The sequence below is a fragment of the Bombina bombina genome, chromosome 2, assembly GCF_027579735.1.
Source record: "Bombina bombina isolate aBomBom1 chromosome 2, aBomBom1.pri, whole genome shotgun sequence".
NCBI classification, from domain to species: Eukaryota; Metazoa; Chordata; class Amphibia; order Anura; family Bombinatoridae; genus Bombina; species Bombina bombina.
The window spans coordinates 620,337,055-620,362,187 of NC_069500.1; the positions used below are offsets into that span (position 1 = coordinate 620,337,055).

Below are 25,133 nucleotides of genomic sequence, written 5' to 3' on the forward strand. Positions count from 1 at the left end.
GTTAGTTATGCAAAACTGGGAAATGGGTAATAAATGGATTATCTCTCTTTTAAAACAATAAAAATTCTGGTGTAGACTGTCCCTTTAAGAAAGAATCTGGCAGGCAAAATAATGAGAGAATAGTAATCTCTGCCATTCTTGCTACTAGATATTTAATTTGTAAAAAGTGGAAAAGCTGTGTAATTCCAAGTATCTCTGAGATAAAAAAAACTGCATGAAAAAGCAATGCATTTTAGAACAGAGAGACGCAGATATAAATAATGATCAGGACATTAAAAGATTTTTTGACAAATGGGCGGTTTTTTTAAGAATTTTTCCTGTACCTGAAATGAACTATATAATCTTTCCTTTCAGGAATACAGAAATTGTTTTACTAGGGAATTGGTAAACACCAAAAGAGAGGTAGCATTAAAGCTGACTCCCCCTTTCTTTTTCCCCTCTTTCTCTCTACCCTTTTTTTTTTTTTTTCTCTTGCTGGGCTGCTTCTCCGCATGGGAGGGGTGTGGGTTTGGGGGAGGGTTGGGGGGGGGGGGGGTCGAAAATAAAAATCCCAAGTAATGTCAATAAGTAAGCTGAATGTGTTATATCAATATGAAGACTAGTTAAAATATATATGTATGCATAGCTAAATACAGAACTATATGAATGAACTTATGTATAATTTATGGATTATGCTATGTGTTTAAAGCTGTTTATATCTGTTTTTGAACATTTTCTTGGATTACAAATAAAAGTTTAAAAAAAAAAAAAAAATTGTATTCTCTATCTTAAAGGGTTATAAATCTTTGAAAAATCGATACCAAAAAATCTATGCAGTATGAAAAGAAATATAAAGTACTATAAATTCACTTACTTTTAATAAAAAATGGAGTTTCAAAATAAATGAATTTCTTATATTAAATTCTCCATTAACCAGTGGCAAAGACCGCCCATAAAAGAGGCTGATTATTGCAGAAAGTCTGCACCGTGCTTCATCCAATCATGATGGAGTAGGAGTATTCTAATTATAATATTCATTATGCTATATCGTGCCCAAAATCGCATGCTCAATAACGGAAATTGGCAAACGCATGCGCACATATTAGTAACCTTCCTGACTTCCATCTTTGTTAATCCAAATGAGCACATGCGCAGTTGAAGCACCACAATCCAAATTACATTTATTTGTTGCTTGTTAGCCTAAGTGTGTTTGTAATACTTAGCTAGTATCAATAGCTTTTGCTGCTGATCCTCCGTCCGCCCTCTCGGCAACGTCTGCAGTCTGGTGGTGTGTGCCACTCCCCCTGACAGTGACATCACAACCACGTTCCCTCTGTGTTTGCTGCTTGATTTCTGATGCGCCTCAATACAGAGAAAATCCACATTATGCAAGCGTGAGACGACGGTGGACTACAACTGCACATGCAGGCTGCCATGATGGTTCTACCTGGGTAGACCATCATTATAAGGCCCACATAATGAGGAAAATTGTGGGTTTGGCAGCAATAAGAATTTTGAGACTAAAATACTTGTAAACGTTAAGAAACCTTTAATAAGTCATAATTACAAATAATATTGATATTTAATAATGTTTTAAAATAGCTAAAATAATTATTTGAGTATACTATCCCTTTAATCTTGAAAGAACATTTTTGGGTTTCATGTCCCTTTAAGTAGCAGGTACCCTATATTAAATTTATTTCTGACTTTGTAAAAGCCAGATAATAAATCTATTCAGAAATGTAAGTAGACACTACGGGCCAATTTATCGTATAATATATATATATGCGGATCATGTCTGCCAGACATCGAAAAATCCCGCCAGCATATGCTGTCGGAATTTATCATTGCACAAGCAATCATTGTGCAATACCACCCCCTGCAGATTTGCGGCCAATTGGCCGCTAGCAGGGGGTGTCAATTAACCCGATTGTGCGGATTGATATCCGCAGCCTCAGAGGCAGCGGACAAGTTAAAGGGACAGTCTAGGCCAAAATAAACTTTCATGATTCAGATAGAGCATGCAATTTTAAACAATTTTCCAATGTACTTTTATCACCAATTTTGCTTTGTTCTCTTGGTATTATTAGTTGAAAGCTTAACTTAGGAGGTTCATATGCTAATTTCTTAGACCTTGAAGCCCACCTCTTTCATATTGCATTTTAATAGTTTTTCACCACTAGAGGGTGTTAGTTCACATATTTCATATAGATAAGTCTGTCAAAAGAACTGAAAAAAGGGGCAGTTTGCAGAGGCTTAGATATAAGGTAATTACAAAGGTAAAAAGTATATAAATATAGCTGTGTTGGTTATGCAAAACTGGGAAATGGGTAATAAAGGGATTATCTATCTTTTAAAACAATAAAAATTCTGGTGTAGACTGTCCCTTTAAGGAGCAGCTGCTTCTTAACTCCTGTTTCCGCCGAGCCTGAAGGCTCGCGTGGAAACAGGTACATTAAGGGCCATTCAGCCCTTAATAAATAGGCCCCATTATGTCTTACAGATAAATGTTCAGACATGATGAGGTTTGGATGCTATATGTGCACTCCTAGTCTATTGATTATTTGTCACTATTTTTCAATGATCGTAAAAGGAAAAAAGTTCATGTTTGGTTGTTAGGGTTAATAGATTTGTTAAGAAAAATAAATAACTCTTTAAACAAATATGTCAATTATGACAAATTTATTTCTGTTATTAGTTTATGTCCTTTTTCTCAGATCTGATATATATATTTTTTAAATCCTCCTTGATTCTTAATATGTTCATGTTACAGGATGATTGGGTCTCTTTTAAAGAGGCACTAAAGTTATGATCAGTCCCAGTCAGAGACCTCGCCTTTCCTGCTATACCAAGAATTTCTGAACCCCATCCCTCTGAATTTCTTTAAAAAATTTTTTTTTTTACATGAATGGATGAATATTTGAGCAATATTCAGATTTAATGCAGAACGTTGTTTGGGAAAATAGTGCTGATCCCAAAAACTATAAAGAACTAACAAGAAGTTGCCATATCACCATACAGAAATCACCACCCAGAGGACTCTGACAAATTAGTCTAAAACACATCTCAGAATCAAAGCACAGAATTGAGACTTCAAAGCACTCATAAAAATCAAATTCATGTCAATGTTTAAAAAATTAAAATCACATCATGTTTCACAGATATCTTTGTTATGATCCCTTTGCATGCCCCACCTCTGCACTCTCAAATAAAATTCTGGCATTTTACTTAGCTTTATAGAGGGTACAACTATGTACCAGTTTTGATGTTCCCCATTTCAGTTTTACTCATTTAAAAGCCTAGTGGCAGTTTGTGCTCTGGATCAGGAGTTTTCTGTGATTCCCAGATGGTACTTTAACTGTGTGTTTAATCACATTTGCAGGGGTCAAACACTTAGATTTGCGGGGTTGATAGTGATAAAATTATGAACAGCAAAAAGGGGTGCACAGAAAATAATATACAACAAATAATGTGCCCAATGATATACTATATAAGAAAAAGGATAAAAGTCCTATAGAACTGTCTATGACCATACAGTTGTATGATAGAAGTCCCAAAATAGGATCAGTTTTGTACACTATCCACAGTGTGTGGGAACCTCCACAGGTCACAGGGTAATGTCAGCTGCTCTCCTCCTCACAGATGATCCTGGGCAGAACTATAAAGTGAAGCACAAAACAGAGGGGTGCCTTGTGTGTAGATCAACCAAAACAAGGTGCAGAGTGTGTATAGGTCAAAGCCAAAAGGATACTCACATTTTGCAATAACACACCAATGTGCCGGTAGTGGCAGGCTGATATCTCTGGGTGTATCAGCTCACCCTCTCTCCTGGTATTGCGGTAACGACTGGATCCCAGACCGGATACAAGGCTCGCCCAAATGAGGCACTCCAATCGGAAGACAAAAGGTGCTAGAACTATGCTCAAGTTAAAAATGGTTTATTAAAAACAAAAGCAGTGAGTGAAATAGGGGTGTCCAAGTTTTACACCCTATCTGCAACACGTTTCTCGGCTATAACTGCCGTTTCATCAGGCATCATTTAACTTGATCATAGTGCTAGGACCTTTTGTCTTCCGATTGGAGTGCCTCATTGAGGCGAACCGTGTATCCGGTCTGGGATCCAGTTGGTACCGCAATACCAGGAGAGAGGGTGAGCTGATACACCCAGAGATATCAGCCTGCCACTACTGGCACATTGGTGTGCTATTGCCAAATGTGAGTATCCTTTTGGCTTTGACCTATACACACTCTGCACCTTGTTTTGGTTGATCTACACATGAGGCACCCCTCTGTTTTGTGCTTCACTTTTTAGTGATAAAATGAAATGCTCAAGCGAGAGTATATGATTTTTTTCACTATGATAGCCCTTTAACCAATCAAAAAGAAAGAGTAGCAGAGCACCAGATAAAATGTTATAAAACATCAATATTTATTAGTTCCAAAAATGTTAAAACAAACAGGATAAGGGTGCTATTCCCCTAATAGGAGACAGCTCGTACAGCTGCTGACATGTTTCAGCTTTCTGCCGTTATCAAAGCTGCTGAACTGTGAGGGTAATACCCCGCCTTTAAAATCACAAAGGATGACTCCTATAGGGCAATAGGAAAGAAGCAAAATTTACATATTAACTGCTTCCTGTCCCTCGGGTACTGATTTAACTAAACTAGGACCTGAATTACCATGCATATGGCCTAAATATGTTTATACAACGATTATTGAACAGTACAGTGTGGAATGGGGGAAGATACAAGTTTGTGGTCCTTACACTGTATTAGAAGTAGATGATATTTACATAGGTCTTATTCACACTCTGTATTTTCATAAAATTGTAAGAAGTAGTAGATCTATATATACCTCTAGGGAAGATTATCTACTGTAGATGAGTTTTATACTCCAACAATTTTGTACCATATTTTATTGATTGGAACATGACAGTATCCAGAATTGTAAACAGTAGTGATTATCTGAGTTCCCCTTACAGATATATTTACATATTTGGGGTTATTAATATGTACCACAATATCGCCATTTATTGTTGGAGGCCACACATTAACTATGTGTTTATCTTAGAGCCACACACTAACTATGTGTTTATTTTGAAGCTAGTGGCGTCTAGTTCTTACACTAAGAATTCAGGTCCTAGTTTAGTTAAATCAGTACCCGAGGGACAGGAAGCAGTTAATATGTAAATTTTGCTTCTTTCCTATTGCCCTATAGGAGTCATCCTTTGTGATTTTAAAGGCGGGGTATTACCCTCACAGTTCAGCAGCTTTGATAACGGCGGAAAGCCGAAACATGTCAGCAGCTGTACGAGCTGACTCATATTAGGGGAATAGCACCCTTATCCTGTTTATTTTAACATTTTTGGAACTAATAAATATTGATGTTTTATAACATTTTATCCAGTGCTCCGCTACTCTTTCTTTTTGACTGACTGCTGACCTACTGGCATGCTAGCACGGATTGTGGAGACTACTCCTCTTTGATTCCCTGAAACTGCGCTGCTGGATGGGCTATACCCAGCCGAATCTGAGGACTGGAAATCCTCCAATTGGAAGCCAGTGAGTGGAGGACGTGTACGCAGACTCTGCCCCCTCCCTCTAGGGACATCGAATGGGAACGGCAGTCGATACAGCTTGAGACAAGCACCAGAGGTTTGTACTGGGAATTGCAACCTGGAATTGCAGTGATTGCTTGACTAAGTCACCCACGTCCCCAGGACTGGACTGTTCAGAGGTGAGAGGGGTTTTGGTTGTCTGCTCAGCTAATTGCTACGGAGGTCTGGAGGCTTTGTCCCTTCTAAGTGCTGGAATGCATACAGCGGTGTCAAACAACAATACACACTATTTGAACAGCAATAGGAGAGTCCTCATTCTCTAAGCCCTTCAACCAAGCCACATGTAGGAAATATTGATGCTTCAGGATTTTCACTGATGTATGTCTAATATTCAAGTTATTTCAAACAAAAGTGTTCTGCAGAGATTGGAGCCCAGTTTTTAATAGTCTCATCTCACACCACACATAAAAAAATAAATTGTAATACATATCAAAGCCTGTAACTTCCCCATATGATGTACCTACCTATTGAATTCAATGAACCTCAGCCTTGTCTAACAATTCTCCTAACTTCATAAGGCAAAAACATAATTTATGTAAGAACTTACCTAATAAATTAATTTCTTTCATATTGGCAAGAGTCCATGAGCTAGTGACGTATGGGATATACAATCCTACCAGGAGGGGCAAAGTTTCCCAATCCTCAAAATGCCTATAAATACACACCTCACCACACCCACAATTCAGTTTAACGAATAGCCAAGTAGTGTGGTGATAAAGGAGTAAAAAGCATCAACAAAGGAATTTGGAAATAAATGTGCTTTATACAAAAAAAATTATAACCACCATAAAAAGGGGTGGGCCCCATGGACTCTTGCCAATATGAAAGAAATTAATTTATCAGGTAAGTTCTTACATAAATTATGTTTTCTTTCATGTAATTGGCAAGAGTCCATGAGCTAGTGACGTATGGGATAGCAATACCCAAGATGTGGAACTCCACACAAGAGTCACTAGAGAGGGAGGGATAAAATAAAAACAGCCATTTTTCACTGAAGAAAATTAATCCACAACCCAAAATATAAGTTTATTCTCATAAACGAAAGGAAAAAAAACAAAACATAAGCAGAAGAATCAAACTGAAACAGCTGCCTGAAGAACTTTTCTACCAAAAACTGCTTCTGAAGAAGCAAATACATAAAAACGGTAGAATTTAGTAAATGTATGCAAAGAAGACCAAGTTGCTGCTTTGCAAATCTGATCAACTGAAGCTTCATTCCTAAAAGCCCACGAAGTGGAGACTGATCTAGTAGAATGAACTGTAATTCTCTGAGGCGGGGCTTGACCTGACTCCAAATAAGCTTGATGAATCAAAAGCTTTAACCACGATGCCAAGGAAACGGCAGAAGTCTTCTGGCCTTTCCTAGAACCAGAAAAGATAACAAATAGACTAGAAGTCTTCCTGAAATCCCTTAGTAGCTTCAACATAATATTTCAGATCCTACCTCCCTTTTCAGATCGACAATATACTCTCATATTCCATTACCTCTACTGATAACCGTTTCAGTACTGGTTTGGCTATCTGCTATATGTGGATGGGTGTCTTTTGGTAAGTATGTTTTCATTACTTAAAGGGACAGTCAAGTCCAAAAAAAAAACTTTCATTTTTCAAATAGGGCATGTAATTTTAAACAACTTTCCAATTTACTTTTATCAACAATTTTGCTTTGTTCTCTTGGTATTGTCAGTGTCAATATCTGAGGAAGGATCTTCTGATTCAGATAGATCCTCAGAGGAGGATAATTCAGTATGCTGTCGGCCATTTGAAATTTCATCAACTCGGAGAAGTTTTAAAAGACCTTTTACGTTTATTAGAAGGTGGGATGGCAGACAAAGCCTTCTGAATAGAATCAGCAATAAATTATTTTAATTTCACAGGGATATCTTGTACATTAAATGTTGAAGGAACAGCAACAGGCAATGTACTATTACTGATGGACATATTATCTGCATGTAAAAGTTTATCATGACAACTATTACAAACCACAGCTGGAGATATAATCTCCACAAGTTTACAACAAATGCACTTAGCTTTGGTAGAACTGTTATAAGGCAGCAGGGTTCCAACAGTGATTTCTGAGACAGGATCAGATTGAGACATCTTGCAAATGTAAGAGAAAAAAACAACATATAAAGCAAAATTATCAATTTCCTTATATGGCAGTTTCAGGAATGGGAAAAAAAAATGCAAACAGCATAGCCCTCTGATAGAGAAAAAAAGGCAAGAGGCATATAGGAAAGGGGTTTTAAATAATGAAAATATTTGGTGCCAAGTATGACGCACAACACAAACAGAAAACATTTTTTGCTGCTAACAACATCCGGAAATGACACACTCGCGTCATTGAAGATGCAACCTTGTGAAAGGTCTCAGCGTCAACTAAGACGCCGGAAGTGACAAATTTGCGTCATCTAACATAACTTTGCGCCAAAAAAACTCGCGCCAAAAATGACGCAATATACTTTGGCATTTTGCGCCCTCGCGAGCCTAATTCTGCCTGCGAATTTAAAATGACAGTCAATTGAAAAAAAAGACTATACCCCAGGTAAGAAATACATTTTTAATAAAAAAGCATTTCCCAGATATGAAACTGACAGTCTGCAAAAGGAAATATACTGAAAACCTGAATCATGGCAAATATAAGTACAATACATATATTTAAAACTTTATATTAATACATAAAGTGCCAAACCATAGCTGAGAGTGTCTTAAAGGGACAGTCAACACCAGAATTTTTGTTGTTTAAAAAGATAGATAATCCCTTTATTACCCATTCCCCAGTTTTGCAAAACCAACACTGTTATATTAATACACTTTTTATTTCTGTGACTAACTTGTATCTAAGCATCTTCTGACCGCCCCTAATTACATGACTTTTAGTTATTATCTATTGACTTGCATTTTAGCCAATTAGTGCAGTGTCTGCCACTAGCCACGAGCGTAATCACGCTATCTATATGGCCTACATGAGCTTGCTCTCCCCTGCTGTGAAAAGTAAATAAAATAGAGGCGGCCTTCAAGGGCTTATAAATTATCATATGTGCCTTCCTAGGTTTGCTTTCAACTAGAATACCAAGAGAACAAAGCAAAATTGTTGACAAAAGTAAATTGGAAAGTTGTTTCATTTTTCAAATAGGGCATGTAATATTAAAGTTTTTTTTGGACTTGACTGTCCCTTTAAGTAATGAAAACATACTTACCAAAAGACACCCATCCACATATAGCAGATAGCCAAACCAGTACTGAAACGGTTATCAGTAGAGGTAATGGAATATGAGAGTATAGCGTTGATCTGAAAAGGGAGGTAGGAGATGAATCTCTACGATAACAGAGAACCTATGAAATAGATCCCCCGTGAGGAAAACCATTGCATTCAATAGGTGATACTCCCTTCACATCCCTCTGACATTCACTGTACTCTGAGAGGAATCGGGCTTCAAAATGCTGAGAAGCGCATATCAACGTAGAAATCTTAGCACAAACTTACTTCACCACCTCCATAGGAGGCAAAGTTTGTAAAACTGAATTGTGGGTGTGGTGAGGGGTGTATTTATAGGCATTTTGAGGTTTGAGAAACTTTGCCCCTCCTGGTAGGATTGTATATCCCATACGTCACTAGCTCATGGACTCTTGCCAATTACATGAAAGAAACATCTATTTTTTACATCACACTCTGTAGTGATTTTAGCCTGTTTCACCCAGTATACTTTTAGCTCAAAAACAAGAGGGAAGGATCAACATACTGTTTTAATACCACTAAAAGTACACTTTACTTTTGGATGTTTCTATAAATGAATTTGTAAATATCAGTAGGTTACAGTTAGCTAACATATGTTATATTATTACTTAATTCAGTTAGTTCATCTTTTTAGTAATTAGACTGTTTGGCTCAAATATTTGAATAGCCATTTAATATGTATTAATTGTGTACTTCTTAAAAGAAACATTGTGGTCAAAATTGAAATGCACATAGATGAATTACATCTTTAAAAATAACTGTATTAGCAAAAATGCTTCTAGTAAAAGTTATAACTGTTTTAATGTTAACATTTTTATCTGCATGTTCATTTGAAGCATAGCTAGATATTCTCCATGCGCCATAATTATAAATACAGCAGCTGCTCAGAGATCCAGTGGGGCTTCTATTATGTCAGCAATTAACAAATTGAGTCATTACCAGATGATACAAGCACCTTAGGTTTCCTAAATAAGTCCTACTTTTAAAATGTTGGTGCACAATGCATACTTAAAAACACTTTTGAAACAGCTATAGCTTTTATTAGAAGCAGTTTTGCTAATACATGTATATTACAAAAATGCTTATATTCAAAGCTGAAATGTATCCATGTGGATTCCAATTTTGGCTGGTAAGTCCCTTTAAATATGTCAGTAAAACACAACTGTACCCTTCATAAATGTAGTCTATAGTTAAAGGGACATGAAACCCAAAAAAAATATTTCATGATTTAGGTAGAACATACAATGTTAAACAACTTTCCAGTTTACTTCTATTATCAAATTTGATTAATTCTCTTGATATAATTTGTTGAAGGAGCAGCAATGTACTACTGGTTTCTAACTGAACGCATGGGTGAGCCAATGAATATATATACATATATACACATACACACACAGGTAGCCCTCAGTTTACGCCGGGGGTTAGGTTCCAGAAGGAGTGGTTGTAATCAAAACTGTTGTAAATTGAAACCCAGTTTATAATGGAAGTCAATGGGAAGTGAGGGAGATAGGTTCCAGGCCCCTCTCAAAATTGTCATAACACCTAATACATTATTTTTAAAGCTTTGAAATGAAGACTTTAAATGCTAAACAGCATTATAAACCTAATAAAATAATCACACAACACAGACTTCACTTGCATTTTTCTGCAAACAGTTATTTCTATGCATTCCAATCTGGACTGATTTATAGTCAGGAAGATCTTGTTCCTTTGAAATATGCTCGATAGCTCAGGTCTGGTTAAACTGATTAATTTCAGCTTGCTTGGCTTTGCTGCAACACAAGCGGACAGCTCCACCTACTGGCTATTTTAATAAACGCACTGCTTCTCAATGCTTTTCAATAGCAGTCACATGACTGGAAAAAAGGTTGTTATTCTGAAACGGTGTAAATTGAACCGTTGTAAAAATGAGGGCCACCTGTATATATATATATATATATATATATACACACACATCCATACATATATGAATACACAAATCCATACATACACACACACAGTTAGTGAGTCAAAAAATGTACACTCCTATTGCAGCATTGACAAACACACATTTTGGGCTATGTGCTATGGATATGTTATTCCTCTAGGGCTTAGACTGTTACTTCTGAGAGGGTAAATGGAGAATGGCTAAACATATGCAAAGAGGGGGTGGAGTAGTGGGTGCTTTGTGGGCAGGTAGTGGGTAAGATCAGAAGTGGCGAGTAACATTTTGGCCTGGCTAGTAGCTTACTACCTGAAATTTTGTTTACATACCCTGGCAGAATTTATGATTTCTTGGCCATTTTTCAGAGAATATGAATGGTAACACAAAAACTTTTCTTTCACTCATGGTTTGGTCTCATCACTCCAAATGACTTTGTGCCAGAAGGTTTGAGGCTGTCTCTGTGCTGTTTGGCGTATTGTAAGCTGGATACTTTGTGGCATTTGCGTAGTAATGGGTTTCTTCTGGCGACTCAACCATGCAGTCCATTTTTCTTCAAGTGCCTCCTTATTGTGCATCTTGAAACAGCCACACCACATGTTTTCAGAGTCCTGTATTTCACCTGAAGCTATTTGTGGGCTTTTCGTTGCATCCCGAACAATTTTCCTGGCAGTTGCAGTTGTGGCTGAAATATTAGTTGGTCTACCTGACTGTGGTTTGGTTTCAACAGAACCCCTCATTTTCCACTTCTTGATTAGAGTATGAACACTGCTGATTGGCATTCTCAATTCCTTGGATATCTTTTTATATCCATTTCCTGTTTTATACAGTTCAACTATCTTTTCCCGCAGATCCTTTGACAATTCTTTTGCTTTCCCCATGACTCAGAATCCAGAAATGCCAGTGCAGCACTGGATGAAAGATGCATGGGTCTGTCAGGAGTCCAGAAACTCATTGACCTTTTATACACACACACTAGTTACAAGCAAACAGATTACAGGTGAGGGTGGTTACCTTTAATAGCCATTCAAACCCCTTTGTGTCAACTTGTGTGCATGTTATCAGACCAAAATCAACAGGGTATGTAAACTTTTGATCAAGGTCATTTGGGTAGTTTCTGTTGTCATTATGATTTAAAAAAGTAAACACAGTTGATTGATAATTAACCTTTTAATGCCGTTATGCCATTCTATTCCGTCATAATTACACTGGGCTTTAAAGCCCTTATGACGGAATAGAACGTCATAGCTAACGGCTGTCCTGAAGCCTTCTGTGCTTCTAGGACTTGATCGCGGTCTGGAGGGCGTTCCTAGGGTTGTAGGGACGCCCCCCAGATGCGATCCAATAATTGAAATCTCGCAATCGTATGCACGATCGCGTAGTTTCAATTTGTCTACATTGGAACAGGTGTTCCGATGTAGGCACTTTAACCCTGTCCCGAAAGGGTTAATGGCTTCAGTCAAACACTAACCATGAGTAAAAGAAAAGTTTTTGTGTTATCATTCGTATTCTCTGAAATGGCCAAGAAATCATAAATTCTACCAGGGTATGTAAACTTATGAGCACAACTATATATATATATATATATATATATATATATATATATATATATATATATATATATATATATATATATATATATCTCCACCAATCAACAGCTAGAACCTAGGTTATTTGCTGCTCCTGACTCAGCTTACCTAGATAAACATCTCAGCAAAGGATAACAAGAGAAGGAAGGAAATTAAATAATAGATGTAAATTGGAAAGTTGTTTAAAATCGCATGCTCTTTCTTAACCATGAAGGGAAAAAAAATGGGTTTCATGTCCCTTTAACGTTTAAAAAAAAAAAACACCGCCACCTGAAGAAATAAATCACACTCACATCTGTCTGAACTAATCAAAACAACTGCACTATAAAAAACAGGAACACAAAAATTTGCTAACTAGCCCAACATTCAATCAGAGTACACAACCGAACATAGTAGCTACTTTCACTTATCCAATAAGAATGCAAATAGTGCAGCCAATCAGCCCGAGACCGGTAAAGGCTGGGATATTTTGCAAGAATTCTTCACCACGTACACTTTTTTACACTAAAGCTTTATTGCAATGCATATTTTGACAACATCACTGTTGCCTATTTATCACCTCGCTCCTCCCTCATTCCCATGACAACATTACCCCTGCTCTCTGACGTTGCGTGACAGCCCTCCAGCATCCCTCCCCTGACCAATTGGAGGCCTCGCTCCTATGTCACTTTTCCACCCCTTCCCTTGGCTTGTGCCCAGTTTTAAGATGGCGGAGTTGGTGGCTTTGCCTAGAGCCGGGGAGCAGAGGAGAACATTAGAGAAGGCTGCGTGATATAAACAGGAAATCCCAGGCTTTGATAGACAAGGACATACACATTTGCGTAGTAACTGGGAGCAGTCCGTTGTGTGTGGCATCTGTTATGGTCACTTGTATGTGAGGCGGCCGCTAGGTCTGTGATCAGCTGGCAGCCAGGGACACCATGCTGCCCTACAGCTCTCTCCTGTCTTGCTGACACCAGGAGAAGGAGGGCTGTGTTCGTACGTACATTATGGATTTGAAGACCACTTGGATGTAGAAATCAAAATGGACGAGACAAAAAACAATTTAATTATAAGAATCAGCACACGGAGTAACACATTATTTTTTTAACTTAAAATCTAAACTGGATATTGTTTTTTTCCTTCCAGATGTCTATTATCCACTGTGTTTAATAGAAGCCTAAATCCTGATCATCCTCCTGTTACTTTTGTGGATATTGATTGTGACTAAAACTACTTTTTGTTGACAAACCTGGGGATTTAGGAATTTTTCTGTCTGGTTACCTGGAATGTTACTAAGTTTATTGGGTTGGCTGCTTACTGGATATCCTCTACAGGAAACCGAGCCTCAAGTTTTTCCTTTTTTTAACTGCCACATCTGCATTTTCCTGCTGCCTAACATAAGCATCTTGAGAAAATCAATTGTTATTAAACCGTGCATTTAAAGGAAGATGTTTGATTTGGCTGTTGACAGCTAAGTTTAAGACAACAGCAAATAGTTTCTGAAACTTTACTTGGCTTTTTTAATCTGGTAATTAGAAGAAATCAAGGCAGGTCACTGAGGATGATATAAAAATAATGTGCATACAATGCCTTGGTAAACAATTTCATAAATCCTAAAGTTTTATATTGTTTATTTTAAATACAGTGAGTAATAAATCTTGGTGGGACGCCAATCATTTTACCCAAGAACATTAACATTCAAATTTCAAAAGCCCTTTTTGCTAACTTCAAAGATTGTTTAAAATAAACCAGTGATTTATAGATCCAGTGTAAAGAAGGCACCATGTATTTTTTAAGTGGATGGCCCAAAAAGCTGTTATGTCCACTGAAAAGCCTAGAAAAGCCCTTTCACATTCGGCCAGATTCTCAGAGGATATTTTTTGCAGTGTTGTCCCAGACCCAGCTCAGTATTTGGTACAGCAGAGTAAGTATTCTAGGTAATCTAAAAGAGATTAATGCTGCTAACATGTCCTGTTTATTATGTATTTATAAATGCTAAAGTTCAAGGGCCCTAGTGGTGAACTCTTTGTTCCCTAATTGTGTCTCGCTATCTGTACAAAAAAGCATTAAAAGGGAATATTGGTGCTTGCTAGGATGGTAGTTAATTGGATGGGTAGGGGGAAACATGCATGCCAGAGGGGAAGTATGGAATTTAGGAATGTAATCAACAAGGCTTCAGAAGTCATCTGTCGCCCACTATTTGAGATGTAACATCCTAATTGTATTTTCTATTTTCACAAAACGTAATTTACAGTTACTGAGTCTTATTGAAAGAATGGTCAACCCACTACATTCTGTGTAAGGTACAGTTCTGTGTGAATTCTAAACAGTTTGCATATGGCATATTTTATATTAACATATTTAAAGCAATATGACACCCAAACATTCTCTTTTGTGATTCAGATTATACCATTTTTAAAAAGTTTCCAATTTACTTCTATTATCCAATTTGCTTTGTTAACATGATATTCTTTGTTGAAGAGATACCTACGTAGTTGTTTGGAGCACTACATGGCAGGAGATAGTGCTACCATCTACTGCTCTTGCAAATGCAAATCTTGCAAAACTGCTGCCATATTGTGCTCCAGAAATGGACAGGCTCCTAAGCTTATGTCCCCATTTTTCAACAAGATACCAAGAGAACAAAGAAAAATTGATAATAAAAGTAAATTAGAAAGTTGCTCGATCTGAATCATTAAAGAAAAAAATTGGGTTTGACATCCCTTTAAGTGGAAATGAAAGTTTAATCTAGATAGAGCTTGTAATTTCAATAGACTGCAACTTTTATTGTCCAACTTTGTCCTTTTTGGTATCCTTTTGTTTTAATGCATACCTAGGTATTCTCCAGAGCAGCTATACACTACTGGAAGCTATATTTAGAGAAAAAAAGGGGTCAATGGCACTACTTGTTTTGTATTTTAACCCTTTAATACCCCTGACTGCAAAGAAAGTTGGTTTATGTGTATATACACGGGGTGTAGGTGCTGTGTGTATTTGAAACTGCACAGGTCCAAGAAAGGAGAAAACCTTCCTCATGAAAAGAATACACATATAGCACTCTGGGTTATGCACTAATTGGCCGCTAAATTAGCTGATATGATATAAACTGCTTACATGAAAATTAAACTTGTGGGCAAGAAAAAAGTTAAAACTTAACATTTATTAAGTTAAATAATGTTAAGTTTTAACTTTTTTTCTTGCCCACAAGTTTAATTTTCATGTATGAATGAGTACCATTAAATTGGGTAATAATAACAACTATTACTATTCAGCTGCCGATTTGGTAAATTCCGAGAGCGAGCGCTGAAAAAGCGTTTTGAGTCCCACTGGGAGAAAGGCGCTATATAAATACTAGTTAATATTATTATTATTATTTATATCATATCAACTAATTTAGCTGTCAATTAGTGTATAACCCAGAGTGCTATATGTGTATTCTTTTCATGAGGAAGGTTTTCTCCTTTCTTGGACCTGTGCACTACTGGGAGCTAGCGGGTGATTGGTGGCTACACTAATATGCTTCTTGTCATAGGCTCATCAAATGTGGTCAGCTAGGGCCTAGTAGTGCATTTCTGCCTTTGAGCCTATTTTAATTGTGCAGTTAACCTACTTGCGGAGGTTAAACACAGATATATACAAGCAATAGTGCAATAATAAAATGCTCCCAAACGTTAGAGAATTATTTTTTACGCTTTTTATCACCCTTTAATTTCTGACACTTTTTTTATTAAAGCAACATTTTGCTTATTGTTTTCTTTAAGTGTATTACTTTTTTGTTACACATGTATTTTCATTCTGTCCCTGATTGCTAGTGTGCATGCATGAAGCAGTATTTGTTGAACACAAACCTGAATTTTCTGCTTGATTCAGTTCACCTTTAAAATTTATTTTACATCTTATGCAAATTATTTATTAATGTTAAACTGCTGCTTATTTAGTATGGACTATAGAAAATAGTTTTTACAATGTCCCTTTCCTCTGCACTATAAGAAGTTTGTTTTGGCCCTGCAGATAAGCATGTGTTTTATACACTGTTTTCTTATCATATTCTTAGGGATTTTGAAACCCCTTCTATCTGGTGTTGACAAATTTTATATAATTTTTTTTTTATAAGCCACATTTGTAATACTTTCTATAAAATACTAAATTCTTGGCATACCCGGAAGACTTTATTTCTATCCTTTTAATGGCATGTTTCACAGCAGAAAACAGCCTGCAGAAAAGGTAATGTCAAGGAACTACCAAATGCAGTTTAAAGGGATAGTCAAGTCCAAAATAAACTTTCATGATTCAAATAGGGCATGTCATTTTAAACAACTTTCCATTTTACCTGTATCACTAATTTTGCTTTGTTCTTTTGGTATTCATAGTTGAACGCTAAACCTAGGTAGGCTCATATGCTAATTTCTTAGAGCTTAATCTGAATGCATTTTGACAGTTTTTCACCACTAGAGGGCATTATTTTGTGTCAAATGGATAACATTGAGCTCACGCACGTGAAGTTACCTAGGAGTAAGCACTGATTGGCTAAAATGCAAGTCTGTCAAAAGAGCTGAATTAAGAGGTCAGTTTGCAGAGGCTTAGATACAAGGTAATTGCAGAGGAAAAACATGTACATTATTATTATAACTGTGTTGGTTATGCAAAACTGGGGAATGGGTAATAAAGGGTTTAACTAACTTTTTAAACAACAATAATTCTGGTGTTGACTGTCCCTATTAAATATAACACATTAGGTATTTGAATACCAGGAAATACTATATTAAGTGCTTTCCTAGAGTAAATCTGAAGACAAAATGAACACAATAGGCTTTGGTGAATTAAATGCATCAGATGTTATGCCTCAGCCTTATAATTGACCTCTGACAATTCTTTCAAAAATATTTCCTCTGAATTGTTACCTGATTATTTAGTAAATCAATTTCTGATACAGTAAACAAGAAGTTAGCATGTTTTAACAAGACTGATGCACTCCTTTTTAAATAATATTTCAGACGTGTTTTGACAAATCCATGTTTTTTTTTTTTTATGGCAGCTATGAATATATAGGGCCATCTAGCCTAGAAAAAAGAACATTTCACTGAATTTTAATCCATACCTCTATTCCAGTTATCTACTACATTTTTATGTTGTGAAGTAATACTGCTTAAAGGCTGTGACACACTGCAAGCAGAGCGACGCGCAGCGTGTACATGCAGCTGTGTGTGCTCAGTGTGTCCTGCCTTTTCATCTCTGAGCACTCTGTTGCGTCAGGTCGCGTAGCTGAGCGCTCAGAGATGAAATATTTGAACTTCAGAAGCGATGCGACGCGGAGCGAAGCAGCTGCATCGCCTCGCGCCGCATCGCTTGCAGTGTGTCACAGCCTTAAATCTTGTTGTACCCACCAGGTTCAAAACCATGGGAGGCTAGGCAGAAGTCATATATATATTTTTTTTTATTACATTTACTTATTTATTTTTAAGGTACATTCCACTGTAAAAAAATAAATTAAATACTTTCATCAGAACACATTTTCTTTCATTGTGTGTTTAACTTCTGCAAAAGGGTTAAATACATAGTCTGTTTGCTCCTATGTCACTCAAAATAAGGATACATCTGGTGTACAAATGAGAAGCATGTATACTTTCCAATCACAAATAGGGGGTTTTCATAGTGCAATGTAACTACATGTTTAACCCATGTAATGGAATGTGTTTTTAAAAAAAAAACTGAAATTCTTTAACAAAACAGAACATTTCATTTTTTACACTAGAATGTCCCTTTTAAAGGGAATGGCACTGGCATTTTATTTAACATATCTAGATATGCTCCATGCATATGTCTGTCGGAGAGGGGGGCTTTGCATGTCATCTTATCGGCAATGACTCTGTATATGAGATACAAGCTACTGCTGGTTCTCAACAGACATTGTTGGTGCATGGATCATATCCAAATATGCTCCACATGCCTTTTACATTGTAGAAGATCTCTGTGAAACAATGATAGCTTTTACTAGCAGTGTTTCTGCTGATATGTATTGCAAAAAAAAAGTTTCTATTCAAAATTAAAATGTGCGTTTTCATTTCGATTGAATAAATTAGGTTTATAGATATATGAAAAATAACTGCGCTTTGCTAAAGCCAGTACTTAAAACGTGTCACTCATTTATTAGTAGCGTGTCCTACAGACATGTTGCATATACTTCCTAAATGTGATGATTTGTATAAGGGAAGTACTGGCCTTCTTTTGTTCAAAATAAGTTTAAAGGGCTGTTATAGTGATTAAAATGGCACACTCTCCTTCATTAGAGCATGGAATTTCATCACTAGTGACCCTGCAATGCAATGTATTTAAACACATAGTTAAAGTACTACTCGGGAGCTACTGAGAACTGCTGATCCCGTATAGAAACTGCCACTGAACCAATCAGCAATGCTAGTTGCACAGATGATTGCGTCACTGGCAGTTTCTGCTCAGGACAAGCCGTTTTATGCGGCACCCAATTGTTACTTTACCTATGTGTTTAACTCACAGGGAGGGCAAGCACACAAAGATTTGCAGGATATAAATTAATAAAAGGGCAGCACATGTAATTATAAATATAATGGTCCTTTAAAACCTCCATGTACTGTATTTATCTAAATGACAATCAGAAAGCATGGGTTTTGATGCAAATATTGAGAAGCCTAAATACTTTGCTTTAAAGGGACACAAAACAGCTATTGCTTTTCTGTAAACTGTATGCTTTGTCTTACTCTTCCTAGAGAGGCCAAAAAGCAAATTGTGTAACTAAAGTTTTGAATTTGCTGCAAATAGCCTGACCCAGCTATTTTGAAGTGCAGCATACAGATTTTGCGTTTGGTCCTTATAGGGAGTATGATAAAGCACTTTTTTTTTTTTTTTTGTTAACAAAAGCAAGAGGTTTTTAATATTGTCTTGTTTATAAATAAGACTGCTTGATTACTGCTGGTGATTGTCAGAGGCAGTTTCCAGAAATTCTCTGTGGCTCATGAGCCATACTTTAACTATGTGTTTAAGCCAGTTTACTGTTCCTTTAAAATAAACAGCTGCGTGTTTGACAGTTTTTGGCAAGTTTTCTACATGCAGGTGGCTTGCTTTACATTTAGTATGTTACGATAAATGCCCCATTATCTGGCTTACTTCCTACACAGATGCTGCAGAACATCTGCTACAATGCATCCCCTCCTTACCTGGTACCTCTTCATTTAAATAGAACACATTAAAAGTTGTGAGATGTGAAAGCAGAGTAGTACTATTGTCCCTTGTTTATTATGTATATGCTACAACCTACTCCTGAGCTTGTTTATATCCTAGTTTAGGGGTCAACAAATGTTTAAAATTTAGGAGCCACAGTAGTATTTTTTTTTTTTATAGCTATATAGAGCATAACCCCCTGGCTCCCGGGTTTGTCAAGCTTTGCACTGGTTAGTGAGAGACAGGCACTAATCCAAAAATAACTAACGAAATAGAGCATTTCATTTTTTCCACTAGAGGGGGAAAAAAAAGGGACAGTCTACTCACAGAATTTTTGTTTAAAAAAGTAAATTCTTCATTACCCATTCCCCAGTTTTGCATAACCAACACTTTAAAGGAATAGTCTAGTTAAAATTAAACTTTCATGATTCAGATAGAGCATGCAATTTTAAGTAACTTTCAAATTTACTCCAATTACCAATTTTTCTTCGTTCTCTAGGTATCTTTATTTGAAAAAAAGCAAGAATGTAGGCTTAGGAGCCATCCAATTTTTGGTTCAGCACCTGGGTAGTGCTTGCTGATTGGTGTCTAAATGTAGCCACCAATCAACAATTGCTACCCAGGGTGCTGAACCAAAAATGGGCCAGCTACTTAAGCTTACATTCCAGCTTTTTCAAATAAAAAATACCAAGCGAATAAAGAAAAATTGATAATAGGAGTATATTTTGACAGACTTGCATTTTCAACCAATTAGTGCTAACCCCTAAAAACTGTCAAAATGCACTGAGATTAGAGGCAGCCTTCAAGGGCTTAGAAATTAACATATGAGCCTACCTAGGTTTAGCTTTCAACAAAGAATACCAAGAGAACAAAGCAAATTTGATGATAAAAGTAATGTGGAAAGCTGTTTAAAAAGACATGCCCTATCTGAATTATCAAAGTTTAAAGGGACATTCCAGCTTATATTGGAATCTACATGGCTGCATTTCAGTTTTGAAAAGAAGCATTTTTGTAATATACATGTATTAGCAAAACTGCTTCTAATAAAAGCTATCACTGTTTCAAAAGTATATTTAAGTATGCACAGTGCACCAGCATTTTAAAAACATTTGCTCAGAAAGCCTAAAGTGCTTGTTCCATCTGGTAATTCCTAATTGTTTAACTGCTGACATAATACAACCCCACTGGCATTCGGAGCAGCTGCAGTATTAAAAATGTTGGTGCACTGAGGATATCTAGTTATGCGTCACATGCACATGCAGACAAAAATGTTAACACTAAAACAATGATAACTTTTACTAGAAGCATTGTTGCAAAAACATGTATATTGCTATTATGTTTCTATCCAAAGGTGCAATTAATCTATGTGCATTTCAATTTTGACTTGACAGTTTTTTGTTTGTTTTTTAATTTCCAGTAAGTAAACTCCATGAATTTTCTGGCTTTGCACATTTTATCCAGAACTTAAAAGGGAATCTTTTATCTTCAGTGCTACATATCTGCATACACATAGGGTCAATTTATCAAGCTACAGTGGATAGTAACGTAATATGCGCCACTGTCTGCCGCAGCTCGGCTCCTGCCTGCGCACAGCCAATCATGCGTGGGCAGGAGCTGACAGTCCAACCGGGGAGATTAAAATTCTCCACCTAAGAGGTGGAGAAGAGGTTAAGGAAGCAGCGGTCTGATAACTGCTGCTCCATAAATACGGACTGCAGGTTCTCTTGTGAGAACCTGTAGTCGTAGGAGGGCGAAGGCAGGCGAAACCTTTGATCAATCGACCCCATAACGATTTGTCACAGTCCTGTAATCTTCCTTTGTTAATAGTTTTAGAACTTCGGTTACCTCCTCTCTTCATCCTCTGCACATCAATCTTGTCAAGTCTGCACCTGTATTGATTAACAGGGACAAGCATTCATATGGGGGGGGGGGGGGGGGGACATTAAACCCAATTTTTTTCTTTTATGATTCAGATAGAGAATACCATTTTAAACAACTTTCTAATTTATTTCTATTATCTAATTTGCTTCATTCTCTTGATATTCTTTCCTGAAAAGCATATCTAGATAGGCTCAGTAGCTTCTGATTGGTGGCTGCACATAGATGCCTCCTGTGATTGGCTCGCCCGTGTGCATTGCTATTTCTTTAACAAATGATATCTAAAGAATGAAGCAAATTAGATAATAGAAGTAAATTGGAATGTTGTTTAAAATTGTATTATCTGTCTGAATTATGAAAGAAAAATTTGGGGTTTAATGTCCCTTTAAGTTTTTCTGTAGGATTTAGTTTCTAGAAGTGTGCAGCCACAAATAATTTAGAGGGACACCAACATGTCTTTCATGGTTCATACAAAGCATTCAATTTTAAACAACTTTTCAATTTCCTTCTAATCTTAAATTTGCTTTGTATCTTTTGTTGAAAAACATACCTACGTAAGCTCAGTAGCAGCAATCATTACTGGGAGCTAGTTAACGCTCAACTGCATATATGCCTCTTGTCATTGGCTCACCAGATTTGTTCAGCTAGCTCCCAGTAGTGCATTGCTGCTCCTTCAACAAAGGATAACAAGAGAATGAAGCTTCTTTGATAATAGAAGATAATTGGAAGGTTGTTAAGTTGTATGCTTTATCTGAATCATAAAAGAAAAAAAAAGGGTTTTATGTCCAAATGTCTGTAGTTTTAACTTTGTGTTTTGTACAAATTTATTATTATTATTATTATTATTATTATTATTATTATTATATTTTTTTTAAATGATAAAAAGCGGTGAATCGGACAACTGTGGGAGCTTGGTAGTCTGAAAGTGGTAGTGGTTGCCTCCTTCCTGTTTCTCATACAGCTTGGCTAGGCTCCCAGGCTTTGGAAAGTAAATTAACAGGTCTGATTTTTTTTTTTTTTCAGCTAGTCAGTGCCTGAGGTGCAGTATCCTTAGTGTATGACATCCTTGCACTCTTTTAGCCTTATTGCATAATATCTGTCAGTGGTTAAGACAATCATGTGATTAATTTGCAAGCTGTCACTGACCTCATGTTACCTCACAAGATGTTTACCAGTGATCAGATAAAGGAATCCCTCCTTGTTGGGTTTATTATTTTGCCTATATTGAAACCATTAGTGTTCAGGTTTTTCTTGTGACTTATATTTGATGGTCAATAAGATGCCAAACTAATCGGACATTTTTATATATTGCAGATTTGTTTTTTGGTTATTTGAGCATTAGCATTCAGAAATGTATATTGTATTATCCAATCTTTTTGTCTTGACACACTTGGTGTAATTTTTAATTTCCTGTGAGATGCCTGAACTAAAGATTGGTGATACCTTAAAGGGGCAGTGTACTCTTATATGTTCTCCCTTTTTAATGTGTTTCCAATGATCTATTTTACCTACTGGAGTGTATTAAGTTGTTTACAAATAGCTCCTCTACTTTTATTTCCCCATTTGAAATAGCTGATTTTGCTTTTGGTATCCCCACCCATACTGAACATTTCTGAGCTTAAGTTCTAGTTATATAAAAAACATTTAAACAAGAATATTTAGGTAAATGTTCCTAGTGGGGGGTTGTGACAGAAAAATACTAACATTTGCATTTTGATTGTTCTCTCTCTAATAACTGGCCTTTGATTAAACCATAATAAAGAAGATGAGGACTTTGTGTAAATAATAATTGGACAGAAAACAACATAATGAAGTAATCTCTCCCTACATGATCAGCCCACTGTATTGGGTTGTGGTTTCAGTTAGTAGAAACCATTATTTAATATACATAAATATACCTGAAGGAACAATTTCCCCTACATTTTAAAACCTGCGGTCGGTACAACAAGTAATTGGAAACAAATTAAAGAGAAGGAATTTTACTGTACACTGTCCCAATGCAAAAATAACTTCTCCAGCTCACTCTTATGGTCTGACTCACCCACTCACAAAGACGGATGCTCCCTTGATCTGATTTTCAGCTATCGATGCACTCGCTCAAACACTGACCATCATATCTGACCACATCACTTCCTACTGCTCTCCCTCCTAACCTTCACACCAAAATCCATTGGCATCTTACAAACTCTCTTAAAACTCTGCTCTCTTCCATCTCCTTTTCCTGCCCTGACCAATCTATCTGACACTATAATTCCACTTTTACATCAGTCCTTGACAATTTGGCACCTCCCACCACAGCTTGAAAGTCACGCACTTATCCTCAGCCTTGGCACACTCCTCTGACACGGTACCTACGCAGATATTCCCACACTGCTGAGTGACACTGGAGAAAATTACATCTGACTTTCTTCATTACAAGTTCATCTTAAACTTCTACTATTCTGCCCTTAACTTCTCTAAGCAGGATTATCTCTACTCTTTCTTCAAACTTAAAATGTTTGTTCTCCAATTTTAATACCCTCCTCTGCCCACCCCCACCATCTATTTCCACTTGTCTCTTAGCTCAAGATTTTGCCAACCACTTAACCAACAAAATTGATTCCATCAGAAATAAATTTATCTCTCTACATGCTACAAGTCTCCAACCTTTCCAACCTTTTGCTGATTCCCAAAACCCACAAAGCCACATGTTGAGCTCTTTTGTCCCTGCTACTGAGGAAGAAGTTTCTGCCCTTATATCCTCCCTCCTCACCTCACTACCTGTCGCTTTGATCCCATTCCCTCACAACTGAAGCCCACCCTCTCTCCTTCTCTTACTCTAATCCTCACACTTTTTGAATCTCTCCCTGAGCACTGGTAGATTTTCCTCATCCCTTAAAGATGCACTTATCACACTTATCCTCAAAAGATTTTCTCTCGATTCATCATCCACATCAAACTACCACCCTATTTCCCTACTCCCCTTGCCTCACAACTTCTGGAAAGGCACGTGTAAAAAAAACTCGTTCATCACATTCAACTACCTCTTTAATCCATTGCAATCTGGATTTTGCCCCCAACACTCCACAGAAACAGCAATAATTAAGGTTACTAATTGCCTAATTACAGCAAACTCAAAAGTTCACTTTCCTCTGTTAATCCTCCTCAACCTATCGACAGCCTTTGACACTGTTGACCACCCTGTCTTGCTCAAAAACCTTCTAATCTTCCAGCATCTGTGACACAGCCCTCTTGTGGTTCTCCTCTTATCTATCTAACCAGACCTTTTAGTGTAGCCTTCTCTGGCGCATCCTCTGACCCTTTACCACTTTTTTTGAGGTACCATAAGTCTCTGTCCCTGGCCCCCTTCTCTTCTCAATTTATAAATCATCCGTAGGTTCTTTATTAAAGTCCCCCGGGTTTCAATATCTTTTGTATGCTGGTGATACATAAATTTACCTCTCTACACCAGACCTGTCTCTTTCCTTGCTAACTTGTGTCACCAACTGTCTTTCTAATATTTCATCCTGATGTCCTCTCATTACCTTAAGATAATCTCTCAAGCTCCTTATTTCCCCACTCTTCCAAAATCTCTACCCCCAACTTTCTATAACTATTGGTATCTTTACCCCAATCCTGCATACCCAATGTCTTTGGGTCACACTTGACTCAGAACGCTCACTCCCCACATCTAGTTCTTGGGCAATGCCTGACTGCTTCACCTTAAAAACATCTCCAAAGTTTGCTACTTCCTCA

At 37.0% G+C, this 25,133-nt stretch overlaps 1 protein-coding gene across 2 annotated transcripts in view; it reads left to right on the forward strand.

Moving 5' to 3' along the window:
* Window positions 1-13,044: 13,044 nt before the first annotated feature.
* RIC1 (RIC1 homolog, RAB6A GEF complex partner 1) overlaps window positions 13,045-25,133 on the forward strand; it is a 514,431-nt gene continuing 502,342 nt past the window's right edge. For both annotated transcript variants that reach the window (XM_053702556.1, XM_053702557.1), the window contains exon 1: window positions 13,045-14,250. In XM_053702556.1, the coding sequence (XP_053558531.1) occupies window positions 14,110-14,250 (141 nt within the window). In that variant the 5' untranslated portion in view covers window positions 13,045-14,109. The remainder of the gene's footprint in view (window positions 14,251-25,133) is intronic.